The 23208-nt window shown below is 56.6% G+C and overlaps 1 protein-coding gene across 1 annotated transcript in view; it reads left to right on the top strand.

Annotated features, from left to right (window-relative positions):
• Positions 1–11396: 11396 nt before the first annotated feature.
• The window catches only part of MN1 (MN1 proto-oncogene, transcriptional regulator), a 37876-nt gene continuing 26064 nt past the window's right edge, over positions 11397–23208 (top strand). The window contains exon 1 of the mRNA XM_054996616.1: positions 11397–14791. Within this exon, the coding sequence (XP_054852591.1) occupies positions 11467–14791 (3325 nt within the window). The 5' untranslated portion in view covers positions 11397–11466. The remainder of the gene's footprint in view (positions 14792–23208) is intronic.

Below are 23208 nucleotides of genomic sequence, written 5' to 3'. Positions count from 1 at the left end.
AAAGGGAATAAAGGGAGTCACCCTTCTTGGTTGAAGAGGGAGAGGCTCCCGCTGCTGGGTGAAACCCGGGTGCCTGGGCCCTAAGTGTGGAGCGCCTGGGAGGCAGCAGAAAGGAAGTAAAGAGTGCCACCCTTCTTGGTTCTAGAAGGAGAAGCTCCTGCTGCTGGATGAAACCCGGGTGCCTGGGGCCTAAGTGTGGAGGGCCTGGGAGGCAGCAGAAAGGGAATAAAGAGAGTCATCCTTCTTGGTTGAAGGAGGAGAGGCTCCTGCTGCGGGGTGAGACCCGGGTGCCTGGGCCCTAAGTGTGGAGGGCCTGGGAGGCAGCAGAAAGGGAATAAAGAGAGCCACCCTTCTTGGTTGAAGGAGGAGAGGCTCCTGCTGCGGGGTGAGACCCGGGTGCCTGGGCCCTAAGTGTGGAGGGCCTGGGAGGCAGCAGAAAGGGAATAAAGAGAGCCACCCTTCTTGGTTGAAGAGGGAGAAGCTCCTGCTGCTGGATGAAACCCGGGTGCCTGGGGCCTAAGTGTGGAGGGCCTGGGAGGCAGCAGAAAGGGAATAAAGAGAGCCACCCTTCTTGGTTGTAGAAGGAGAAGCTCCTGCTGCTGGATGAAACCCGGGTGCCTGGGCCCTAAGTGTGGAGGGCCTGGGAGGCAGCAGAAAGGGAATAAAGAGAGCCACCCTTCTTGGTTGTAGAAGGAGAAGCTCCTGCTGCTGGATGAAACCCGGGTGCCTGGGCCCTAAGTGTGGAGGGCCTGGGAGGCAGCAGAAAGGGAATAAAGAGAGCCACCCTTCTTGGTTGTAGAAGGAGAAGCTCCTGCTGCTGGATGAAACCCGGGTGCCTAGGCCCTAAGCGTGGAGGGCCTGGGAGGCAGCAGAAAGGGAATAAAGAGAGTCGCCCTTCTTGGTTGTAGAAGGAGAAGCTCCTGCTGCTGGATGAAACCCGGGTGCCTGGGCCCTAAGTGTGGAGGGCCTGGGAGGCAGCAGAAAGGGAATAAAAGGTGAACCTTCCCTCAGACCACCACCCCCTTAAGGTAGAGTAGGGAACAGAGTGGTAGGGATAGCAGACGGCGGTCCTCCTCAGTTTGATTTTCTGCCCTAGGGGTTCTGAACAGGGGGGGGGGTCCTACCCCTGTGTGTGGTGCCTTTACCTGCTCTGTATATAGTGCTCTGTATATAGTTATTATACTTTTTTGGAATATAAAGGACCTTGTGGTGCTCTGACTACGTAAGCCCCCCCACTTGGCACGCTACAGGAAGGGAGGGAGCCCAGGAGAAACTGATCAGGCCAGACCTTGGTGGGTTGCCAATTCTCCAGGGCCCACCCAAAGATTGGGGAATTCCTTTCCCAGTAAGGAAATTCAGCCAGAGGGGTCTCACTGCCCCTCAGTCAGGCGGTGTACAAATCAGTGAGTGGTGGCAGCGACGAAAAGTGTGAACCACGCCCACTAGGGATGGTGGGAGGCGATTAGCGGGGCTAGCAGGCCATTGATGGCGGCTCAGTTGCCCGGACTGAGAGCCAAAGCCCGTTCCGCCAGACACTCATTGCATTAGCACTTTCATTAAAATTACGTTATTGTTAATATCTATCAGGTTTCTGTAGACCATTTGGTCCTTGTTTGGCAATATTTTGTTTGAAACCTGTCCCTACTTGTTTGTGATACTGAGTTAAGTGGGACTGCCACCCTCATAAGTATGCTGAGGAGGGAGTGTCCAGACCCAGCATTTCCAAACCAAATCGGAGTGCACAAGACAGTTGCCCAGCTCCCCAGTCTGAGCCATGGATCCTGTTGCCGTGGCCCCTTTGATGGTGGCTTGGCATTGCTACGATATCCTAACGCAATGTTTTGAGCCCAGTGGAGAGGGCAAGTGTGGTGTGGATTTGGGAGTGCTGGGTTCTTCTTGTGCAGTAGTGGAAAGTGCCATCAAGTTGTAGCTAACTTATGGCAACCTTTGCTGGGGTTTTCAAGTCAAGGGACTAACAGAGGTGATTTGCTTTGCCTGCCTCTACCTAGCAACCCTGGTCTTCTTTGAAGGTCTCCCATCCAAGTTCTAACCAAGGCCGACCCTGCTTAGCTTCCAAGATTTGATTAAATTGGGCTTCCCTGGGCTTTTCAGGGCAAGGCCTGCTTCCATTACCCATCTGTAAAACAGGAATAATTGTGCCCAGGCTCCCCAGGCTGTTGTGAAATCAGCGTACAGAGGCACCGGGATAATTGTAATGTAAAAATGGGACAGATGGATAAGTCATGGCTGCAATATGACTGGAGTCAGTAACTCTATCCTGAGCCCTTCCATGTGGGTGCTGGACATTCTGGTTCCATTGGCTTCATGCATCTGGTCCAAATGTGTTTACTTAGAAGAAAGTTGCCTTCTGCAGAAGATTACTCTACGGTCTAGTACTGGTGACGACCAAAGGACCAAATGGAGCTGGAGAAGAAAAGACTGCTGGACTGCCCAAGCCAGGAGCAGAAACTGGTGTCTGCAGTGGAAAAATAAGCCCGCCACGTGGGCAAGAGGGAAGCGTCCTGCCGTGGAACCGGGTGGCGGAGAGGGAAAAGTGGCGGGGGGGCTGCTGGCTCAGTGCCTCCTTTGCCCCTGCCCTGCCCGTCTTCTGCACTCCTGCTGTCTACCACAAGGTATGTGCTCATGACCATGGCGTGACTCTTGAGCCATGTGCTGGTTCCTCCCATCTGGAGGGCAGAGCGGTTGAATGATGCATTTCCACACCACAGTCATCTTTGCAAGGCATCTTTATGGCAAATATGGAGCAGAATGAGAATTTTTTGGTGTGCTTCATTTATTGACCACCTGGAGGCGGATTACAAAATTATAAAACATTTTACTAAAGGCCAGGATACGTGTGTGTGTATGTGCGTGCAATAAACAATGCAGTAAGACTGGATTGTACAGCTAGAGAACAATGAAACAAAGGCAGCATAATACATCCAATGAACAATGCAGTATGGAGCAGGGGCTGTCTAACATTTTCAGAAATACAGCTACAACCCTGTTCCCTTTATAAAAAGCGGCAGGTTTGGTTAAGAGCCTGGGTTTATACTGGATCCAGCAAGTAAATGCAGCTGCAGGAAGGGCCATGCCACAACTAAGAGGAGACTGGAAATGGCCCCCGACCCTGACACGGCCCATCCGGCCACCTGGATTCATGGTACAGCAATATCAAGACTAGACTACTGCAATAACTCTACATAGGCCTTCCCACAAGGCTGACTAGGAGACTCCTGCTGGTGCAGAATGCTGTGGCTCGTTTACTCCCGGGAACTCTCCTGCACATATCACCCCCACTTTGCAGTCTCTGCATTGGCTACCTATCAATTACCGGACTCAATTCAAGGCCATGACTACCACATTCAAAGCCCTTCATGGCCTCGGCCCCTCGTATGTGTGTGACCGCCTCTCCTCCTGTGTTCAGCCGTGGCAGAGTCCTCCGGGGAATATACGGGAAGAGACGGTTCCGCAGATATGCTGGCCCCAGTCCACATAGGGCCACATAGGTCAATACCAGAACCTTGAATCTGATCCAGTACTCCACTGGCAACCAATGCAGCTCATGTAGTATCGGTGTTATATGCGCCCTACTGGGTGTTCTTGTAATAACACGTGTCACTGCATTTTGCACCAGCTGTAATCTCCGGGTCAGGCTCAAGGGCAGTCCCGCATAGAGCGAGTTACAGTAGTCCAACCTCGAGATGACCGTTGCCTGGATCACTGTAGTTAAGTCACAGGTTGACAGTTAAGGGGAAAAGTTGCTTGGTCTGCCACAGATGGAAAAAAGAGGACCTAACAACTGCTGCGACCTGTGCCTCCATTTTTAAGGAGGCATCCAGGATCAGCCCCAGGCTCTTGACCCTCGGAACTGGCACAAGCTGTGCCCCATCGAGGGCCGGGAGCCGGAGTCCCGAACCTAATCCCCCCCAGGCTCCAGTACAGGACCTCCATCTTTGTCGGGTTCGGCTTCAGCCGACTCTCCCTCAACCAACCAGTCACGGCTGCAAACGCATGTTCCAGGGCATCTGGGGCCGAGTCGGGCCGTCCGTCCATCATCAGGTATAACTGGGTGTCATCTGCATACTGATGACACCCAAGCCCGAATCTTCACACCAGCTGGGCAAGGGGGCGCATATAAACTTTGAGTAATAATGGGGTGAGTATTGCTGCCTGCAGGACCCCGCACACCAATGGGTGGTGGGATGACAATTTCTCCCCAAGCGCCACCCTCTGTCCTCGACCGTGGAGAAAAAAGACAAGCCACTGCAAGGTTGTCCCTCGTATCCCCACATCGGCGAGGCAGTGAGTCAAAAGATCATAATTTTATTTATTTATTTATTTATATCATATTTGTATTCCGCCCTCCCCGCAAGCAGGCTCAGGGCAGATAACAACCTGAAAATCATTTAAAAACGTTCCATATTAAAACTGTATTGAATGCTGCTGACAGATCCAATAATATCAGCAGTGCCAAGCCACCTCAATCCAGGTGTCTACGAAGGTCGTCTGTAAGGGCAATCAGCAACGTCTCCGTCCCACGCCCCGGACGGAAGAGAGACTGGAAGGGGTCTAGGGCTGAGGCGTCCTTCAGGAAACCCTGTGACTGTTCCACCACCACCTGCTCAATCACCTTTCCCAGCAAGGGGAGGCTCGAGACCGGGCGGTAATTGACCGGGTCGGAAGGGCCCACTGATGGCTTCTTTAAGAGAGGTCTCACCACGGCATCCTTTAACGGTCCGGGAGGAAACCCCCGTGCTCAAGGATATGTTGGCAATGGCCTCCAGCGAGGACCGCAGCCTCCCTGCGCTGGCTTTTACCAGCCACGATGGGCACGGGGGGGGGGGGGGTCCCAGGGGCACGTGGTGGGCCTGACTGATCGCAGGGTCCTGTCAATCTCCTCCCCAGAGAGTGGGCTGGACTGATCAAACGTTAGCTCCAAAGACGGCCAAGAGTTCCTTCAGTGTATCAGTTGTGGCTGGTAAATCACTGCAGAGAGACAAGAAACAAATGCATGAATTTAAAGTGGTGCCAAGGAATTGGAACTGGGCTGCAGAGACCAGTGTTTTAAGGCTCCTGCACATGCTGAAAGGGTTGGGGTTAGATAAGGGCTAGAAGCATGCTGCTCCAAGAGAAGTTGGCTTTTGACGTCATGAGCAGCCAGTCCAGCACTCCTTGCCTAATTTGCATTCTCATTGAGACCCGCGACACAACCCACGTCAGCCCTGAGCGCTAGCTGGGCTGCAGTGTGATGTGAAGACAAACTGCCAGTGGTTGCGGATCCCGAAGCCAGTGGTGAATGTTCAGAGCTCTTGTCAGGCGACGGATACTGAGGACCGTGTCTGGCTAGGCGCTGGGAGGCCCGGGTTCGAATCCTTGCTCTTCTTCAGGAGCTCACTGGGTGATCGCGGGCCTGTGGTGCTCACTCAGCCGAGCCGACCTCAGAGGGCTGTTGTCAGAATAAAACTGAGGGGGAAAGAATGATGTGTGTAATCCCCAGCAACATGGAGAAAAGGTGGGATAACAATGTAGCAGGTAAGTCAGTGACACCCACTCTGTAGCTTGGGAGCCACCTGTGGCTCTTCCAAGCAGTGTTTGCAGTGAGGCACATGTCGTCATGGGCTGGGGGGAGGGGTCACCGTGCACATATGGAGCCAGTTTGTTGTAGTGGTTAAGAGCGGCAGGACTCTAATCTGGAGAGCCGGGTTTGATCCCCCACTCCTCCTCCACTAGAAGCCAGCTGGGTGACCTCGGGCCAGTCACAGCTCTCTCAGAGCTCTCTCTGCCCCACCCACCTCACAGGGGGATTGTCCTGAAGGGCAGTATATACATCAAATGTTGTTGTTGTTGTTATATGTGGGGCACACGCTACTTCTTTGTCCCCACTTCCCACTGGGTAGTTCAGGACTCGCCCCATCTCATTCTCCAGTAGCCTGGGAGAGTGGCTGAGCTCTGGGCGCCTGAAAAGTGGGCAGAGGCGCTGAGCTCCCTTTCCTCCTGTCTGCTATCCAGCATTTCTTGCAGCTGCCCTTACCTTGTGTTTCTCGCAGTAGCACTGGGTCTAATATAACCGCCCCCCCCCCCGTCTCTTAACCGAGTCTGCAGTGGTCAACCGAACCCCCTCAAAAGTTGGAAGCACGATGTCTTCCAAGATCTCTGCTTTCCCAGCCATAAGAACATAAGAGAAGCCATGTCGGGTCAGGCTAATGGCCCCTCCAGTCCAGCACTCTGTGTCACACAGTGGCCAAAAAAAACCCTCAGGTGTCCTCAGGAGGTCTGCCAGAGGGGAAGGGGCACTAGAAGCCCTCCCACTGATTGCCCCCCCCAACACCAAGAATACAGAGCATCACTGCCCGAGACAGAGGGTTCCTTCTATACCTTGTGGCTAAGAGCCACGGATGGACCTCTGCGCCGTCACTTCCATCTTGTCTGGGTTCAGTTTCCATTTGTTCACTTTTAGCCAGTTGGCGCCAGCAGTCAGGTAGCGACTCAGGCAGCCTGTGGCATCATCCGGGGGTCTGGATAGCAAGAGAGAAGGATGCATAATGAGGCCACCCACCTGGCGATTGTCCGGCTTGAGCGCTACCAACAGGGCATCCAGATTGTCAAATCCTACCTGGCCCAACGGGGTGGGTCTCCCTTTGGGAAGTGATGCGTCTCTCCCCCCAGGGGTCGCTTGGCACTGTTTCCCCCAGTTAGTTTGGAGCACGGGCCTCCTTGGTTTGTTGCCCCACTCAGATTATCCAAATAGTCATTCAGCTTGCTCCTCCTTGACGATAGGGCAAACGGGTATCTCCTCGCAGGGAACGCACCTCCACTCAGTTGGCGATTAAAGCAGTTTATTGCTCCCTTCTCCTGAGGCTGGGGCCCCTTCCGTGCAATTCAAAGCATCTTATTTATTTATTTATTTCAAATTTGTATTCCGCCCTCCCCGCAAGCGGGCTCAGGGTGGATAACAACACATTAAAATACAATTAAAATACAAGAAAAAATGCATGTTCATTAAAAACAACATATTTAAAACAAGATGGCAGACAGCCTTCACAGGGAGGGTTTTATACACCCCTTTTTTCCAGGCCGGCGGAGGCCCAGCCTCAGCCATGTGCCTGGTGGAACAACTCTGTCTTGCAGGCCCCGATAAAAGATAGTAAGTCCTGCCGGGCCCTGATCTCAGCAGACAGAGCGCTCCACCAGGTGGGAGCCATTTTTCTGTCCCATCCGCCCCCCCGCCCCCTTGTTCCAGGAAAGTGAGAACGGGCGTTGCCCAGCAGGGCTTGTGGTTGGTAGGTGACCCCCCCCCGCCGCCACCCCACCCTTGAAACAGCAGGACCGGCGGAGGGGAAAGCTGGCAGCAAAGGGCCCGCCCTGCCAACAATGCCCCACCTGGGAGGACTCACCCCAGCCCCTCCCTGGGTGGCTGCTGGGGGCAGAGTGGAGTGTAAAATCATTACCGTGGCCGCTGCTCAGGAAAGGAGCAGGCTGGCCAGAATGGGCGCTGGGTGCTTCTATGCCCCCTTCCCCTCGGCTAGCTTGCTCTCCTTCAGCCTCAGGCAACCCCTCTCTCTTGTTTGGAGGATTGGGGTTGGTCAGGTGGAGAAGCCAGGGACTCGGAACGGGAAGCCCTCTTCCGCCCTCCAGATGTGCAAAGAGGGGCGAAGGTTTAACAGTGCTGGAGGGGAACCACGTGCTCAGAAGTAATCTGGTATGGAGCAACGTGGCCCCTTGCAATAGACAGCCAGGCCGCACGTCTCCCACAAGGGGTGCTGGTGTGTGTATGTTGGGCGGGGGGGGGGGCCACAACTCCCAGGGTGCTGCTTGCTGTCTCTGTGGGAGGGGCGTGTCTGTGCCCTGTCCTACTTAGCGGCTGCTTTCGGGTGTGGAGGGGGCCACGTGCTTTGCTCTCCTGCCCCCTCTGCCTCTTAGCATGTCGTGAAATGTTACACGGATCTTTATTTGAACACTTCTGGGCAATTTCCTTGTCTCCGTGCAATCGATGGAACTCATCTGGGAGAACAAATGCTAATCTCCCTTCCCACGAGGCTGGAAAGCTCTCGCTTTTCCTCCCTCGACAGCTCCCCCTCGCCCCCCACGGATGCCCATAAGCCCGAGCGTCTCCGGACCTTGAAGCAGCACCGGGTTGGCCTTCTTCGGGGCCAGTTCAGGCCGTTTCTTCTTCCTATCCCTGCACTGACAAATCTCTGGCTGCAGTGTCCTGGCGGGGTGCAGTCCACACGGGGCTCGCTCCATTCTGAGGAGCAGAATGCAGCCTCTGGGCCTTCCCTGTTCTGCTGCAGGTGGGAGTGGTGAAGCCCCCTGGGCTTTGCAGACTAGGCGGACTGAGATGGGGGGCAAAGGGATACTTGCCAGGCAGGCCAGAGAGGTGTGGCAAGAGCCATGCTAGAGGGCCACTGGACATAAAAAGCAGGCCAGGCCAGGCCAGGGCTTCCTCTGAGCTGCGCTTCCAGCTGGGCACATGAAGAGTGGCAGTTTAAAAACTTCCAGTGTATGCAAATAATAATAATCGATTTATATACTGCCCTTCAGGACAACTTAATGCCCACTCAGAGTGGTTTATAAAGTATGTTGTTGTTATATCCCCACAACAAAACACCCTGTGAGGTGGGTGGGGATGAGAGAGCTCTGAGAGAGCTGTGACTGCCCCAAGGTCACCCAGCTGGCTTCAAGCCGAGGAGGAGTGGGGAATCAAACGCGGCTCTCCAGGTTAGAGTCCCGCTCTCTCAACCACTACACCGAACTGGCCCTGCCTAAGCAAGGGAGGGCTGCATTGTAGGGAGGGGGTCTCAGGTGCTTCACTAACGAGTTGGGGATCATAGACTTCATCACCATTTTTGCCTTATATATTATCTGCTGCTTTAAATATGTACTCCTATGTACAACCAGAGCTCCATGCTGTCTAATGTTAGTCCTAGAATTATGTTTTGCTCCAGTATTTTTCTACTCTGTCTTGGATCCTTGCTAATGCTATGTCTTTAAACTTGTATATGTTTACTTTATGGTATTGTATTGAAAGAACTTGATAGTGATTGTATTAATCTCATACTGTGTGTAACAGTGGGAGGCGGATAGCGGGGCTAGCAGGCCATTGACGGCGGCCCAGTTGCCCGGACTGAGAGCCAGCGCCCGTTCCGCCACACTGTGTAATCCGCCTTGAGTCTCAGTGAGAAAGGTGGACTATAAATGACGTAAACAAACAAACAAACGTGAAGATTGTGCTTCCTGGCCTTTGTGCCGAGGGCCTGCCTGTGCCAGCAGCGGGTGTGGTTTGCTGCCCCTCCTGTGCCACAAGATTACAAGGGAGCTGTTGCTCAAATCAGAACCTCGAATCAAGCCTCATAACTGATGGGTTGCCAGCGGAGTCCTCGGCAAGCACCACCTGGCCCAAACCGGTAGCGCGAACCGTGGCGTTCTGCACCAACTGCAGTCTCCAAGCTGACTCTGAGGGGAGACTTGAGTGGTCCGGCAGCACCGCATTACGGTGGTCCAGAAGCATGATCTAGGTCCAACACCACCTTAAAGACCAACTAGGTTTCCTCGAAGGGAACTTTGACTCTCCAGAGTTCATACCCTGGAAATCTAGTGGGCCGGCAAGGTGCTATTGGGCTGAGATGGTGCTTGATGTAGCCCAACACAGCTACCCCTCTGAAACTGGCAGCAGCCTAGCTCCCGGCGTGTCGATTCAGGGGGCCAGATCGGCCGCGGCAAGGCAGGGGGCCACAGTCCAGGCTAGTCTGGGTTGGGAGAAAGCCTTTTTTTGCAGCTCCATTCACTGGGTTCTCTAGCAGCAACGCTGGGTCCAGGATCACCCCCTGGCTTCCTGACCAAGCCAGTTGTGCCCCATGGAAAGTGAGCCGTGGAATGTCCCTTGAGACCCCTGCACCTTCCCAGTCTTTGCTTTCAGCCATGTGACCACAGCTGCCAGGTGGCAACTCAGGACCTCTCCTGCACAACCAGAATATGAGTCCTGCACACCTCAGAGACCGACAAGATTCCTAGGGCTCTTGGAATCTAGGGCTCTGGAAGCTTTCCAGAGTCAACTCTCCCCTCTTGGGAAGCCCCGCTCTTCTTTGACTGAAAAGCTCCCACCCTGCAAATCCAGTTGGTCTCTTGAGGTGCGCTAGACTCCAATCTGGTGGTCTCCTCCCGGTAAGAATTAGGGCTGGACACCGGCTAGCCCGCCAGAGGGGCCAGAGACTCTGCTCCCTCCGCCCACGCTGGGCCCCTTTTTGCTGCTCCAAACGAGAGGAGCAGAACATGTGCAGAGTGCCCGCGGCCCAGGCGGCGAGCCGTGGGGGAGGGAGGGAGGCTCCCGGTCCCGCGCCCTCCCACCAGCCGCCGCCAGAGGGCAGCGTGTCACCGCGGCAGCGGAGCCGGAGCCGGGCGGGCCGGCCGGCCGCGAGGCGGAGCTGAGCTGAGCGGCGCGGCAGCCGAGGCGCCCCGGAGCCCCCCGCGCCCCGCCGGCTCTGCCGGCGCCCGCCACTCGGCTCAGCAATCCTGTCCCCCCCCCCGTCCAGCTGCATTTCTTTCCTCGCTCCGAGCCGTCCGCGAGCAGGAGAGCCGCCTGAAAACTAATTACACAAAATCAATATTTAATCACAGCCCGGCATCCCGATCCGCCCGAAAGGCCCCTGGAAAGCTCGCCCGCTTCTGGGCCGCTTATTTATGGGTCTCATTTGGGGGCTGCGGAGGGAGGCGGAGGCCGGGAGACAGCTGCGCGCCCCTCCTCGCCCGCTTCCCCCGGAGGACGCAGGGAGGCGGCCGCAACTGCCCGCCAGCGAGCCCGCCAGCCTGCGGCCGCGGTGAGAGGCCGGCCGGGAGGCGGCGTTCGTAAGGAGCCGCGCAGCTCTTCGGCGGCGCCCGTGGTTTGGGCATCCGGGCCGGTCCCGCGCCCGCCGCGCTGAGTGCGCTCTTAAGGAGGCCCCCCGCCAGCCCCCCGGCCCGCCGCTGCCTGGAAGGTCCGCCCGGCCCAGCCCGGCCGCCAAGCTCCCGGGCGGGCGGGCGGGCAGCGCCTCCTTAACGAGGAGCCCCGCCCCGGCCTCTCATTGGCGCAGCGCGAATGGCTGGAATTGATCGCTGAAATGCAAAACTTGTTGCTGTTTCTCCGGCGCGGGCTGAAGGCGAGCGAGAGCGCCAGCGCCGGAGAGGCAGGCAGGCAGGCGGGCGGGCGGGCGAGCGGGCAGCAGCCAGCCAGGGACGGAGGGACGGCGAGCCCGCCCGGCTGTTCAGGGCCCCGCCGGCCATGAGGCGGAGCCCGGCGCCCGGCCTCGGCGCCCATGACTCGCGGCTGGCCTGGGGCCTCTCGCGCAGGTGCCAGCGGCTTCCCCGCACCATGTGAGCCGCGCGCCGCGCGCCCCGGCCGCAGCCCGTGAGCCGCGGAGGGAGGCAGGCAGGCAGCCGGGAAGGAGGGAAGGCAGGCAGCAGCAGCCAGCGAGGCGGCCGGCGGGCGAGATGTTCGCGCTGGAGCAGTTCGAGGCGCAGAGCGGCGGCGGCGGCGGCGGCGGCGGCAGGAGCGGCGAGCGCGGCGGCGCCTTCGGAGGGCAGCAGCAGCAGCAGCCGCCGCCGGGCATGGGCGCCCACTTCAAGCCGTCGCCCTTCCACGGCGGGGCGGCCGGCGGCGAGCCGGCCCTGAGCGCCCTGGGCGAGCCCACCTCGGCCATGCTGGCCATGAACCTGAACTTGTCCGGGGAGGCCTACGGCTTCCACGCCCGCGGCGCCCACGTCGACCTGCACCAGGCCCCGCCCGGGCACGGCTTCTTCGGCAGCCAGCAGTCCCCGCACGGCGCCCACCAGCACCACCACCCGCCGCCGCCGCCGCCGCCGCCGCCGCAGCACTTCGGAGCCGGCGGCTTCGGGCCCGAGCCCAGCGCCTCCTGCCTGCACGGCGGGCGCCTCCTGAGCTACGCGGGCGGCCAGCAAGCCTTCGCGGCCGACGGCTACGAGCAGCACCTGGCCGAGGGGCAGGCGGGCGCCGACGGCTTCGGGCAGCAGAGGGCCGGCCCGCTGCCGGACTTCCAGCCGCCGCCCCACAACCCCGGCGTGCCGGCCCCGTGCCTCCCCCTGGACCAGTCGCCCAACCGCGCCGCCTCCTTCCACGGCCTGCCCGGCGCCGCCGCCTCGGAGCCGCACGGCCTGGACTCGCAGCGACGCCTGCCCAGCCAAGGGGCGGCGGCCGTGGAAGCGCTCGACTACAGCTACGCCAGCGGCGAGGGCCACTTCGACCTGCCCGTCTTCTCCCCCTCCGAGGCTGACGGGCAGCTGCCCCACTACGGCGCCGCCGGCAGGCAGCAGGGGCCCGGCGCGGGCGGCGGCTTCTCCGGGCCCTCCTCGGCCCTGGCCCGCGCGCCCGCCGGGATGGCCGCCCTGGCCAAGGCGCACCCCCAGCCGCCGCCCGGCGTCTTCTTCGAGAGGTTCGGCGGCGCCCGCAAGATGCCGGCCAGCGTGGAGCCCGGCCTGGGCGCCAGGCACCCCCTGGCGCAGCCCCCGCCGCCGCCGCCGCCGCAGCCCCCGCCGGGCCTCCTGGCCAGGCAGAACTCCTGCCCGCCGGCCCTGCCCCGCCAGCAGCCCTGCCCCGAGGGCAGCGCCGCCAACCCGGCTCTGCAGGACGGCGGCCCCCTGCTGCCAGGCCCGCACGCCCAGTTCGAGTACCCCATCCACCGGCTGGAGAACCGCAGCCTGCAGCACGCCTACGGCCCGCCGGCAGAGCCGCTCTTCAACGTGCACCACCCGCCGCCGCCCGCCAACCAGCGGCTGCAGCACTTCGACGCGGCCCCCTACATGAACGTGCCCAAGCGGCCCCGCTTCGACTCGTGGGCCGGCGGCGGGGGCGGCGGGGCCATGCACGGCGCGGGCCTGGACAGCCACCTCTCGCCCTCCGCCGCCTACTCGGGCCTGCCGGGGGACTTCCCGCCGCCCGGCCCGGACAGCTTCGCGCCGCCGCCGGCCGCCGCCGACCCGCAAGCGGCCCTCCAGCAGCAGCAGCAGCAGCAGCGCCAGAACGCCGCCCTCCTGATGAAGCAGATGGCCGCCTCCCGCCACCCGCCGCAGCGCCTCCGCCAGCCCAGCCTGCAGCAGCTCGGCCACCACGCGCACCCGCACCCGCACCCGCACCCGCACGCCGAGGCGGCCTTCGAGGCGCAGGAGGGCGCCTGGTTCCCGCCGGGCGCGGCGGACTTGCTCTTCCGGCCGGCCATGCAGGAGCCCCCGCCGCTGCGCTTGGCCTCGGCGGGCGAAGGACACGCGCCCTCCCCCGGCGCCCTGCACGGCCCCTTCGGCCTCAGCCCGCCGGCGGAGCGCAGGCCCGGCCCGGACTTCGCCGCCCAGCAGGCCTTCCCCTTCGGCGCCTCCAGCCGCCAGGCCACCCCGCACGGCGGCGCCTCGCCCGCCTCCTACGGCCCCCCGACGGACTTCGCCGCCGCCGGCCCGCCGCCGCCCCCTCGGCCGCCGCCGGCCAGCAGCAAGCTGGGCGCGCTCTCGCTGGGCTCCTTCCCCAAGGGCGGCGGCGGCGGCGCGGGCGGCGGCGGGGGCCCGGCGGCGGGCGGCGGCCCCAAGGAGAGCAGCGGCCTCTTCGGGCAGAGCTGCCTGGCCGCCCTCTCCACCGCCTGCCAGAACATGATCGCCAGCCTGGGCGCCCCCAACCTCAACGTCACCTTCGGCAAGAAGGGCGCGGCGGCGGCGGGCGGCGGGGAGGGCGCCAAGCGCGGCAAGCTCAGCCCGCCCGAGCCCCCGGACGCCGCCGGCCTCGCCCCCGGGCCCCAGCCGCCGCCCCCTGCCCCGCCGCCGCCGCCGCCGCCCGAGAGCGGCCTGTCGCCCACCTACTCGCCCGGCCCGGGCCCCGACCCCAAGGCGGGCGGCGGGCGGGGCCGCGGGCGGCGGAAACGGGACAGCGGGCACGTCAGCCCGGCCGGCGGCGGCGGCGGCGGCTTCTTTGACAAGTACGGCCCGGCGGCCGGGGCGGAGGGCGGCAGCCCGGCGCAGGGCGCGGAGCGAGGCGGCCCGCCGCACCTGCTGGAGCCCCACAAGGCGCTGAGCTCCCCGCCGGCCGCCTCGGCCTGGGCCAAGGGTGGCGGCGGCGGCGGCGGCGGGGGCGCCGAGCTGCTCCTGCCCGCCGCGGCCCCGGAGCAGGCCGATCTCCTGCCGGGCCTGGACAAGGCGGACTCGCGCTCGCCCCGCGGCGACTTCCCCGAGGAGGGGGCCGGCGCCGAGGACGAGGTGTCGTCCAGCTCCGACAGCCAGCCGCCCAAGGGCGCCGCCCGCAGCCCGCCGCAGGCCCGCCCCGGGGGGGAGCACCCGCTGCTGGGCGGCCAGAAGGGCGCCCTGGCCCCGCCGCTCGGCCTGCACGGCGGCAGCGCTTCTACCTCCAGCCCCGACGGCTACGGCGGCCCGCCCACCAGCAGCGGCCCCGGCCCCGGCCCCGGCGGCGCCCCGGCCCAGGACGAGATCCACCCGCTGGAGATCCTCCAGGCGCAGATCCAGCTGCAGCGCCAGCAGTTCAGCATCTCCGACGACCACCAGCCGCTGGGCCTGAAGAGCGCCAAGAAGCCGCAGCCGCAGCCCGGCGAGGGCGAGGGCGGCCCCCTGAGCAGCTGCTGCGCGGCCGCCGAGGGCGCCAAGGGCCCCGCCGTGAGCACCATCGACCTGGACTCGCTGATGGCCGAGCACTCGGCCGCCTGGTACCTGCCCGGCGACAAGCCCCTGCTGGACGGCCTGCCCGAGGACGACAAAGCCCTGGCGCCCTGGGAGAAGGCCAAGCCCCCCAACCCCGCCGGCAAAGAAGGTAGCTGCGCCGCGTCCCCCTTCCCCGGGCGGGTGGGCGGGGGGCTCCTGTCTGACCCGGGCCTTGCAGGCAGCCCCTTCCGAGGAGGCGGCCTGGCCTGGCTCCGGGGCCTTGGGTCGGGAGGCCTCCAGCGCCCTGCCAGCCGCCTGGGAAACACAGGCCTGGCGGCTGGGCCAGGGGGGCTCAGCCTGGCGGCGGGTCTCGGCTGTGTTGGTTTTGGGGGGGGGTGCCACTCGCTTCTCTTCCTCCTTTGAAGCAGGCCGGAGGAGCTCCTGCTGCTGGGAGCCCCCGGGGGGGGGGCTGGGGGGGAGGCTGTGGCTGGGAGAGGGGGCAGGGCTGTCCTTTTCCCACAGGGGACTGCGCCGAGTCGGAGAGGTGGCCCCAGGCCCCAGGCGCAAAAGGCACAGCCAGTGCTCCTTGCAGGCTCCTTTTGTGTGTGCTGTGCTGAAACCAGCTCCTGGGCACTTCCACCTTGTGCCACGTGCAAATGCCGGGGGAGTGAATGCAAACCCAGGGCAGATTTCTGCACTTGCCAGCCAACACTTCCTGAGAGGTGGCAGCAGCTTGCCGCCATCTGGCCAGGGCAGGGGGCTTGCTTCTCCCCTTCCTCCATTATGTTCTCCTAGAGATTCTGGAGGAGAAGAAAAATGAGGTTCTTTGTCTTAAAAAAGTGATGCAACGTCTGGCTGCAAAACCGTGCCTGATACTTGAGTGAGGTAGTAATGATAAGCGTAGCATCCAAGGGAGACAGAACTGCAGGTAGTGAAATTTGCGAGACTCCGCTCTAAGGGCGCCTTTGAGAGGTCCCCTTCACTCCTGCTTCTGAAGGTAGCGAAGTTGCAAGACCTCTTCTTCTTCTTCAGTGGGACTCTTACCCCCAGACTGGCGGCTGCAGAGGAGGGTGCCAGTGACAGCTGAATTTCAGCCACAAGTCAATGGATGTGGAAAAGGATGACCTGGGCAGCGGGTGGGGTGCTCAGAAAAAACACACCCTTGCATGTGGTCTTTGGGGTCCCTTAAAATCTCCCAGCTCTGCCTGGCTTTGTGGGGCACACAAGTGACCTCTGCTGCCATGCCCCCTTTGTTCCTGGGCAATGTCGCACAAGGAGCTGTGTGGTTCACATCTCCACAGGTGCCGCAGAGCCCATCAGTATTCTTTGGGCTTCAGAGAGGCAAGGACATAAATTGGGGGCACTGGAGATGGCTGCCTTTTCCGTTTTTAAATGGAGCCCTGCACACCATCCTTTCTGGTTCCTTATTTCATTGTTTCTTGTACCCAACATCTAGATCTGACTGGATCAATAGCTAGTTAGCACAAATCACAGCTCCCGTCACTTCTGCCTTTCCAGACATGCACGTACACCTGGACGCACTGTCTTGCTCTCTGTAAGTACAATCAGAGTGGAAAGCAGAGAAATAACAGACCGTCGTTACTGGTTACTAAGAAAGATGCAGGTGAAGCACTTTGGAGTGGAGTTTTGCTTGTATCAATGACACTTCGTTGCCTGAGAATTTGACAAGTGGGCCAAAGTCAAGCACAGAGCTAGGCCAACGAAATCCTTTAGGTTTCCGTAGTAGTCTTTTCCATTTTTGAAAAATGGTATGATGTGTACGTGGACCCGGCCTTGCCGCAGCGAAGGGATAGTTTCTGGGTCTTGCGGTACAATTCTAAGAACGCTTTCCTGGAAGTAGACCCCCTTGACCTGATCTGAGTAGACCTACTTCGGATCGCTCATTTCTGGGCAAGGCCCCTTTATTGTTTCTCATTCCCAGAAAAGGATCTCCCTGCTTATGTGCTAATTTTCCTAGCAGAAGGTGACTCACATTTTGCGTCCTCATCAACAGAGGCTTAAAGATAAACGGTAAGGTGCTGCTCTCACTTTATAGATGCTAGGAGTGAGAAACAGGAAATGTTTAGACTAATTTTGCCACTGAGGAAGTGACCAGAGATAAGTAGAGAACTATTCTAACGTTTGTGTTAAAGATGGATTTTTGCCACACATCATTTGGTATTTAAAAGCACAGCATTTAAAGGACTGTGTTGTGTATTCCAGAGGAAAGAGCCAATCTTCACATACGTTTGTTCCTCCGTAGTTTGATTTGTAATCTGATAAATATGGCTTCTGTTCACAGATTTTGAAAAAGCCGCTGGGCACAAAAAAGTGAGCATTGTTATCTGTCCAAGGTTCACAACTGCTTGACACATGTTGAGAAAGTGACACGGTCGATTGAACTGTTGGCACAGAAACGGCAAGACCGGTTTCATTGTCTGTTGTGGGTGCTTGTAAAGTTCTGTCTCGCTTAGCGTTTGGAGCAGGGCTTATGTCTCGCGCTTGAGGGTTTTGCAAAGGGTTTCCGAGGCAGGCGCTCCGCTTTTATGAAAGCCTGGGAGCAGATTGACATTGCCAGTAGGATCCAAACTCATTCTCCCCGTTCTAACAGAAGCGTGACAAAGGCTTTAAGCTCCAGTGCCAGAATCTTTTGCATGTTTTAATTTTAAATTAGTATGCGGAACATCTAGATGTGTACATTATCATATGAGTAACCTTACTGAGTTTTGTGTTTATGAATTATGAGTACAGTAAAAATGTATTTTTTAAAAATTGGAATTAAAATTGGAAGGTCCAGGCAGCCTCCCCCAAAGCAAACAGATGCCCCCCACTATCCCTGTTTGAACAGAATTTTTTTCCATAGGCCTGATGGAATTGCCTGCTGCTAGCACTAAGGGCAACTGTAGGCCGCCAGGCTTTGCAAAGCGGCGATTACTGACCATTCCTGCCAGGACAAGCCTGGAGGGGCTTCCTGTTTGGAAGAAGGAGCCCGTCAAGACTGGCCGGACTGTTCACAGGGGCATGGCACGAGGAAGCCCTTGGGATTGCACTCCGGGCTTTTTACCTGTGACGGAGAAGAGCTGGAAAGGTGGCGAATGCCCCTTGGGCTGCGGCAAGATGCGCCTAGAACGTTGGTGTGGCGCAAACAGGCCCAGACCGATCCTTGCTGTGAGTGGTTGTGTTTATCTTCACGTGTGAAACCTCTTGCATGCGGAGTGGCCCCGGATTCTATTCAGAAACGAGGGACTGCCTGGACCCTGATTCGAGGGAGGGAATTCAGCGGACTTCCATGAAACTGGCGCGCTGAAATGAAGAGAGTTCTCGCCCTGGTTAGGAGCAGAGTCCCTCCCTCTTTGTAGTTGTCTGTCTCAGCAGGGTGGGCTGCTCCTAGGGGTCTCTGCTGTCCCTGTTTCGTTCATGAGCATTTAAAAGCAGACCTGTGTTATTTTCTTGGACCCTCCGCGACATGCAGCCGGAAACCGCTTAGGTGGCTGGCAGGCAAAATGCCGATAGATGTGGTTTCCCCCTCTGTGGTGGCCGTGGGGTTTTCACTTGCACGACATCTCGCGGCTGTTTGGCTTGGCAGCGGCTGCCTCGTGCTCATAAACCTGTCGTTGAAGCAAGGCAGCACACAGGGCAAAGGCAGCATTGATGGCGTAACCTCTCTGACACGGAACATTTCTTGGTGGTGGTGACGAAGGGCTGCGATTCTTACCTTGACGTGTTTCTCGGTCCTTGCCCTAGCCTTGCCCGATGAGTCGGAGGGAATTGCTCTGTTTTCAAACACTTGACTTTGAACCACCTTCCAGAAAGTCCAAGTGGTGAAGAGCAATATTTATAGGTTTGTGGCATACGAAAGACTATGGGAAGTGGGCGAATTGACAAAACCTGCTGCACTTCTCCAAGCTGTGTTGTTGCTTTGATAGCAGCGTTTAAAGTTCTGTGAGGAATTTTCACAGTATCAGCAAAGCACATCGCTTTGCCAAAATGTTACAAAATAAAATCTGATCTGCATCTTGAATAAATGATCTGGGGTAGTGGTCTGAGTTAAGAGGAAAGAATCCTCCCCAGATCTCCAAATGCTTGAGTTTTAGATGGCCCTCTTTTGATCTCCACTCAAAGAAAGCCACTAAATAATTTAGCAGAATTTACTTTAAGATAATTTGGCTTTATTTGACTGACAGAAGCCTGGGCTGTCCTTCTTGTGCCTTTAGGAAAATACTTGGATTCAGCAGTCGTTTCCTTGGTTAGCGGTTGGCATTTTTTTGGTGCAATTCTCAGGGTAAAATGTTTGAAGTTTTTTATAACAGCAGTTGCTAAAAATGTGGAATGGTGCAAATCTTTCCTTGTTTAAGTTGCCCTGTTTTCCTTTCGCTTGTCCATGCGGAGGATGGTGGTGGGGTGCATTTGCTGACTGATATTAAGGCCAACTGACTATGAGGCTTCAATTTCACTCAAAAATGAATCCTATTTTATGCCACTTTTTAACTGGGCTTGTGAGTAGGCAGGAATAGTTGCCTTCACGGATGGGGCCAAGCTGGCGAACACCTCTCATCTAAACCTGTTCTGTGGCCGTAAATTCTCTTGGATGGCTGGTACATTTGGGTTCAAGGGCTGGGAATTGCCCTCCTTTGAGCAGTGGAATAATTGGGCTGTTCTTCGACTCTTACTGTAAGCGCTCCTTTCCGTCTGGTATGCAACAGTGTCTCTTAACAGCGTTTGATAAATTGGAATATCTGTTTTGAAAGACAGCTGTGAAATTTTAGTGTCATTTTAAGGTATTTATTTTTTGTTTGTGGAATTTCATGGAGCATGAAACAAAAGAATGTTATAATCAGAAATGGCAGAGAACCGGGCGCCCTCCCCTTCGCGTGCTAGACTCAAAAGGAGCCTGTTACTGGTATTCGTTCTGGGGAGGTAACAGCACTTCGTGCGGCTTGGTGGATGGGGGTATAACTGGGCTGGCTAAATCTGTGCCACACTCACATTGAAACAGAGAGCAAGACGGTGCATGAAGTTTCATGAAAGCAGAAACACTTGGTCGTTTCCCCCCTCTGAGCCCCCCTCTGAAAGTTTGCTGCATTCAGAGTGTCTCAAGGCAGGTGTGGCCCTCCTCCTTCCTTGGCTGGGCGGCTGACGGAGCGTTCCCACCCCAAGATGAGTAATGTGCTGCCTTTCTAAGGGTGTGAATTGTATGCCAGCTATGGATGGTGCCCCCCCCCCCCCCCCCGGCGTGGCTTTTGTGGCCAGGATCGGGATTTTCATTAATGGACTGTGACTATTTGTGTACATGGAAGGACTCTCTGAAGGTTATCATAAATAATCTTTTCTTTGGTTTAAAAAGGAAGACTAGCAAAGGCTGCTTCTTAGATTCCTCTTTGATTTGTGCTGCGCTTGAGAATCCTTGAACTGTTGACCAGAAATGCTAGGCTGGGTACCGGCACCTTGGAATCGGACCAGATAGTCAAAATCCTTCAGAGTAAGGAGGTTTTGGGCTGCCTTGCGTGTAATTCTGTCTAGCCTATTAGATTCCATCAAAAATAGATGGCCGTTTTAGTGATATATTTGGGGGGGGGGGGGGCTCTAGAGCTGATGTCAGGAAGGAATAAAAATGTCTTTCAGAATTTAATACTCAGGGGTAAGAGGGGCAGCTGAAACTGGTCTTTCTGAGTGTTACCACCACAAAGCACCTCACGTCTTTCCCGCTGATCCATAGCCGTGATGTGTTTTGGGCTCTCGTTTTTGAGACGTACCAGTCAGATTTCTTTCAAAGTGAAGTATATCTAGAAATTGTGCTGGAGGCCGTCAGATTCCATGTGGACTTGTCATCTGGAGGGACAATCCATTTATTTTAAATAGCTGCTTTTTTAATGCTTCAGAGGAAACAACTGAGCTCGTGCTGCATTGCAAAGGGGAGGGAAAGCCAAAAGCCGAATGCTTCCAATTACTTGCTCCTCTGCTTTCTCAATTATAAGTAATGTTTAGTTTTGAGCCTTATGTCATTTATTATATATTTAAATTTTATCTGGAACCAATTCTTGTGGACCTCACAGTTTATTCCGCATTTAGGACTGAAGTGCCAGGTGAGTGTTCCAAGAGGTTATAAAAATTAATGTGCAAGAGACTGAGGCTGTGGAGAAGAGTGATTTTTCATTTAAAAACGAACAGGAAGGGTTTCGTGGTGCAGACTTTGCGGGGATGTTGAAGAGGTCAGTGCCCGGGCATCTGATTCCTTAAAATATATTTGTAACTGGTCTGAGCCAGAGAAAATTTTTCAGGCTAGGTTCTGTCAGCTCTGTTAAGGGTCCAAAGCATTCATTGGATAGACGTGCAGGTTTATTGATAAATCCTAGACTAAGAATGTATTACAAGAGTCTGGTTTATATGGAGATGTTCCTTGCAAAAGGGTGTTCTGTGTCGTGTACCATTCTTTTATTTAAATATCTTCGTTATCATTTCCGTGGGAGAGACAAGTGCTGTTTTGTCTTGGCTAATTGAGGAAATAGTTACTTTCAAATAGCATCAGTTGTTGCCCATGTTGGGAGAGACCGTAGTTTAGCAGGTGACAGTATCTTTGAGTTAGGTAAAGGCTGTCTGACTAATGAACCATGGCACCCTAATCCTAAATTCGCTTGTGTGGAAGGAAATCCCGTAGTTTTCAGTGGGATGTTTCTTCAAGTCAGCATGCTGAGCAGTGCAGGTTGAATAGGTCAAAGCCATAGTCCCCTTACTATCAGCAGAGCTTACTGAAAATCCCCGAGGTGATTTATGGTTGTTGCGTGAAGTACTTTATTATGACTTAAAACACATTTAATGGTGTGTTAGTAGTAGAAATGTTGCTAATTCTGGCTGCAAACTTTTTAAAAGATTGGCTTAAAGAGCGCAGGATCTAGATGTGTTAGTTTTTCTCATTCAGGGTAGAAAACAGATCATGTTTCTGTGACACACCAATAATTTTTTTGTTTAAATAGCAGTTTGTTTTGAAGTTCCATACAGTTGTAACACCATTTAAGCCTCTCCATCATCATGATGAAGGTTTTTGCCAGAGATGCTGAAAATAGTATTTGAGTTTTACTTATTATGAATCTGGTGGAAAAGCCAGAAGATCCATTTGATTTAAAATGAGTGTTTTTTATTGCCTGTGCGGTAATCGCCAGCGACTGGCGCCTGTTCTTTGCATCCTTGGTGAAAATATTCTGAGCACATCAGTGAGCCGTTCCCTTGCTTTCGCACGCGATGTTGCACGCCCGTGTTTCCGATGAGAATTTTGGCATTGTGGGCAGAGCTCCTCGGTTTGAAGGGAATAAAGGTTTTATCTTTTGGGCCCTAAGAAAAAATGTCCACTGCTGTTGGTGATAAAACAGGTAACAGAAATTTGAAGGGAATTTTACACAGGATTTTTTAATTGCCAAGAGGGAGGGTACCATGAGAGAAAATCAATTTGTAACTTAAAAAAAAAGGACTCCGTATCTAATCTTCTTTGTATTGTTATCAGCAAAGCAAATTGGAAGGGAAACGCAGTTTCAGTTTGGAAAGGAGTGTTGCCCGTTCAGCGTTTAGACCAAGCCGTGCCTTTGCTTTGCAGTCCATCCATTTGTGGGAATTTATGGAAAGGAAAACGATCCATTAGACAGGACCTGAATTAAAAAGTTGAGCCTTTGGCTGGCGCCTGGGGTCTCTGGCAGCCCCCCTGCGCCCTGCGTGCTGCTTTCTTTCCTTGTCGTGGACCTTCTTGTTGCCCAGGACAGGAAATAAGCCCCCTCCGTGGTCGGTCACAGAGGGTCCCTCTTGACTGGACCTCTTAGCTCCACGTTGCTGCACTGCTTTGCAGGTGATCCACAGCTGCTAAGTCAGTTTACTGTTTCCTTCCATAGAGGACCGCCAACCACTGTGAGAATGAGCTGGCTGTACATCCATCTTGAGCTCCCAGCTGGGGGGCCTCTACAGGACCTCTTGCTCTGGTGTTTAACATATTTTCTTTGTTAAATGGGGCTCAAGTGAAGAACACCAGCCAAACCGGGCAGGGAGCAGCACGCCATTGAATCCCAACCCGTTGCTCTCGCAGCTGATGCCGTGGCTGCCTGGCGGTGTGGGGTGAACAGCAGTAGAATCCCCAGCGCTGAGGTTGTGGACTGAGGTTCCTGCAAACCGTGGGGCTGTGCCGCGTCTCAGCTCCATGCAGTGCTCCTGTCCTGATCTGTTCTGCTGCTGCCTATTTGAGGTTGTGCTTGAGTTGCTCCAGCTGCCCCCTCCTCCAAATAAATGGGCATAGCCACTAGTGATGCTGACCGAGCTGGTGTAGGCGGAAGTGTTCAAACCCTAGTGGGGGTGGGCTGGAGCACAGAGGTGGTAGAAAAATGATTTGGACCAAACCCAGGTCCTGAATGGATCCCAAGTGGATTCCCCACCTCTTGGTTTGGTCCAGTGGTGTTGGGACGGCAAGATGAACATGCCCACGGTCCCTTCTTCATCGAGCGCCTCCTTTTTTGACTTCAGAAATCAGGGACAGTTTTCCTGCTTATAAGAGCAAGTTCAACTTCTTTTTGTTCTTGCAGGCCTCGTAGGGAGAGGAGGGTTTGCCTGCCT

This window comes from Eublepharis macularius, chromosome 13, assembly GCF_028583425.1.
Source record: "Eublepharis macularius isolate TG4126 chromosome 13, MPM_Emac_v1.0, whole genome shotgun sequence".
NCBI classification, from domain to species: Eukaryota; Metazoa; Chordata; class Lepidosauria; order Squamata; family Eublepharidae; genus Eublepharis; species Eublepharis macularius.
This window is presented reverse-complemented; position numbering and strand designations above follow the sequence as displayed.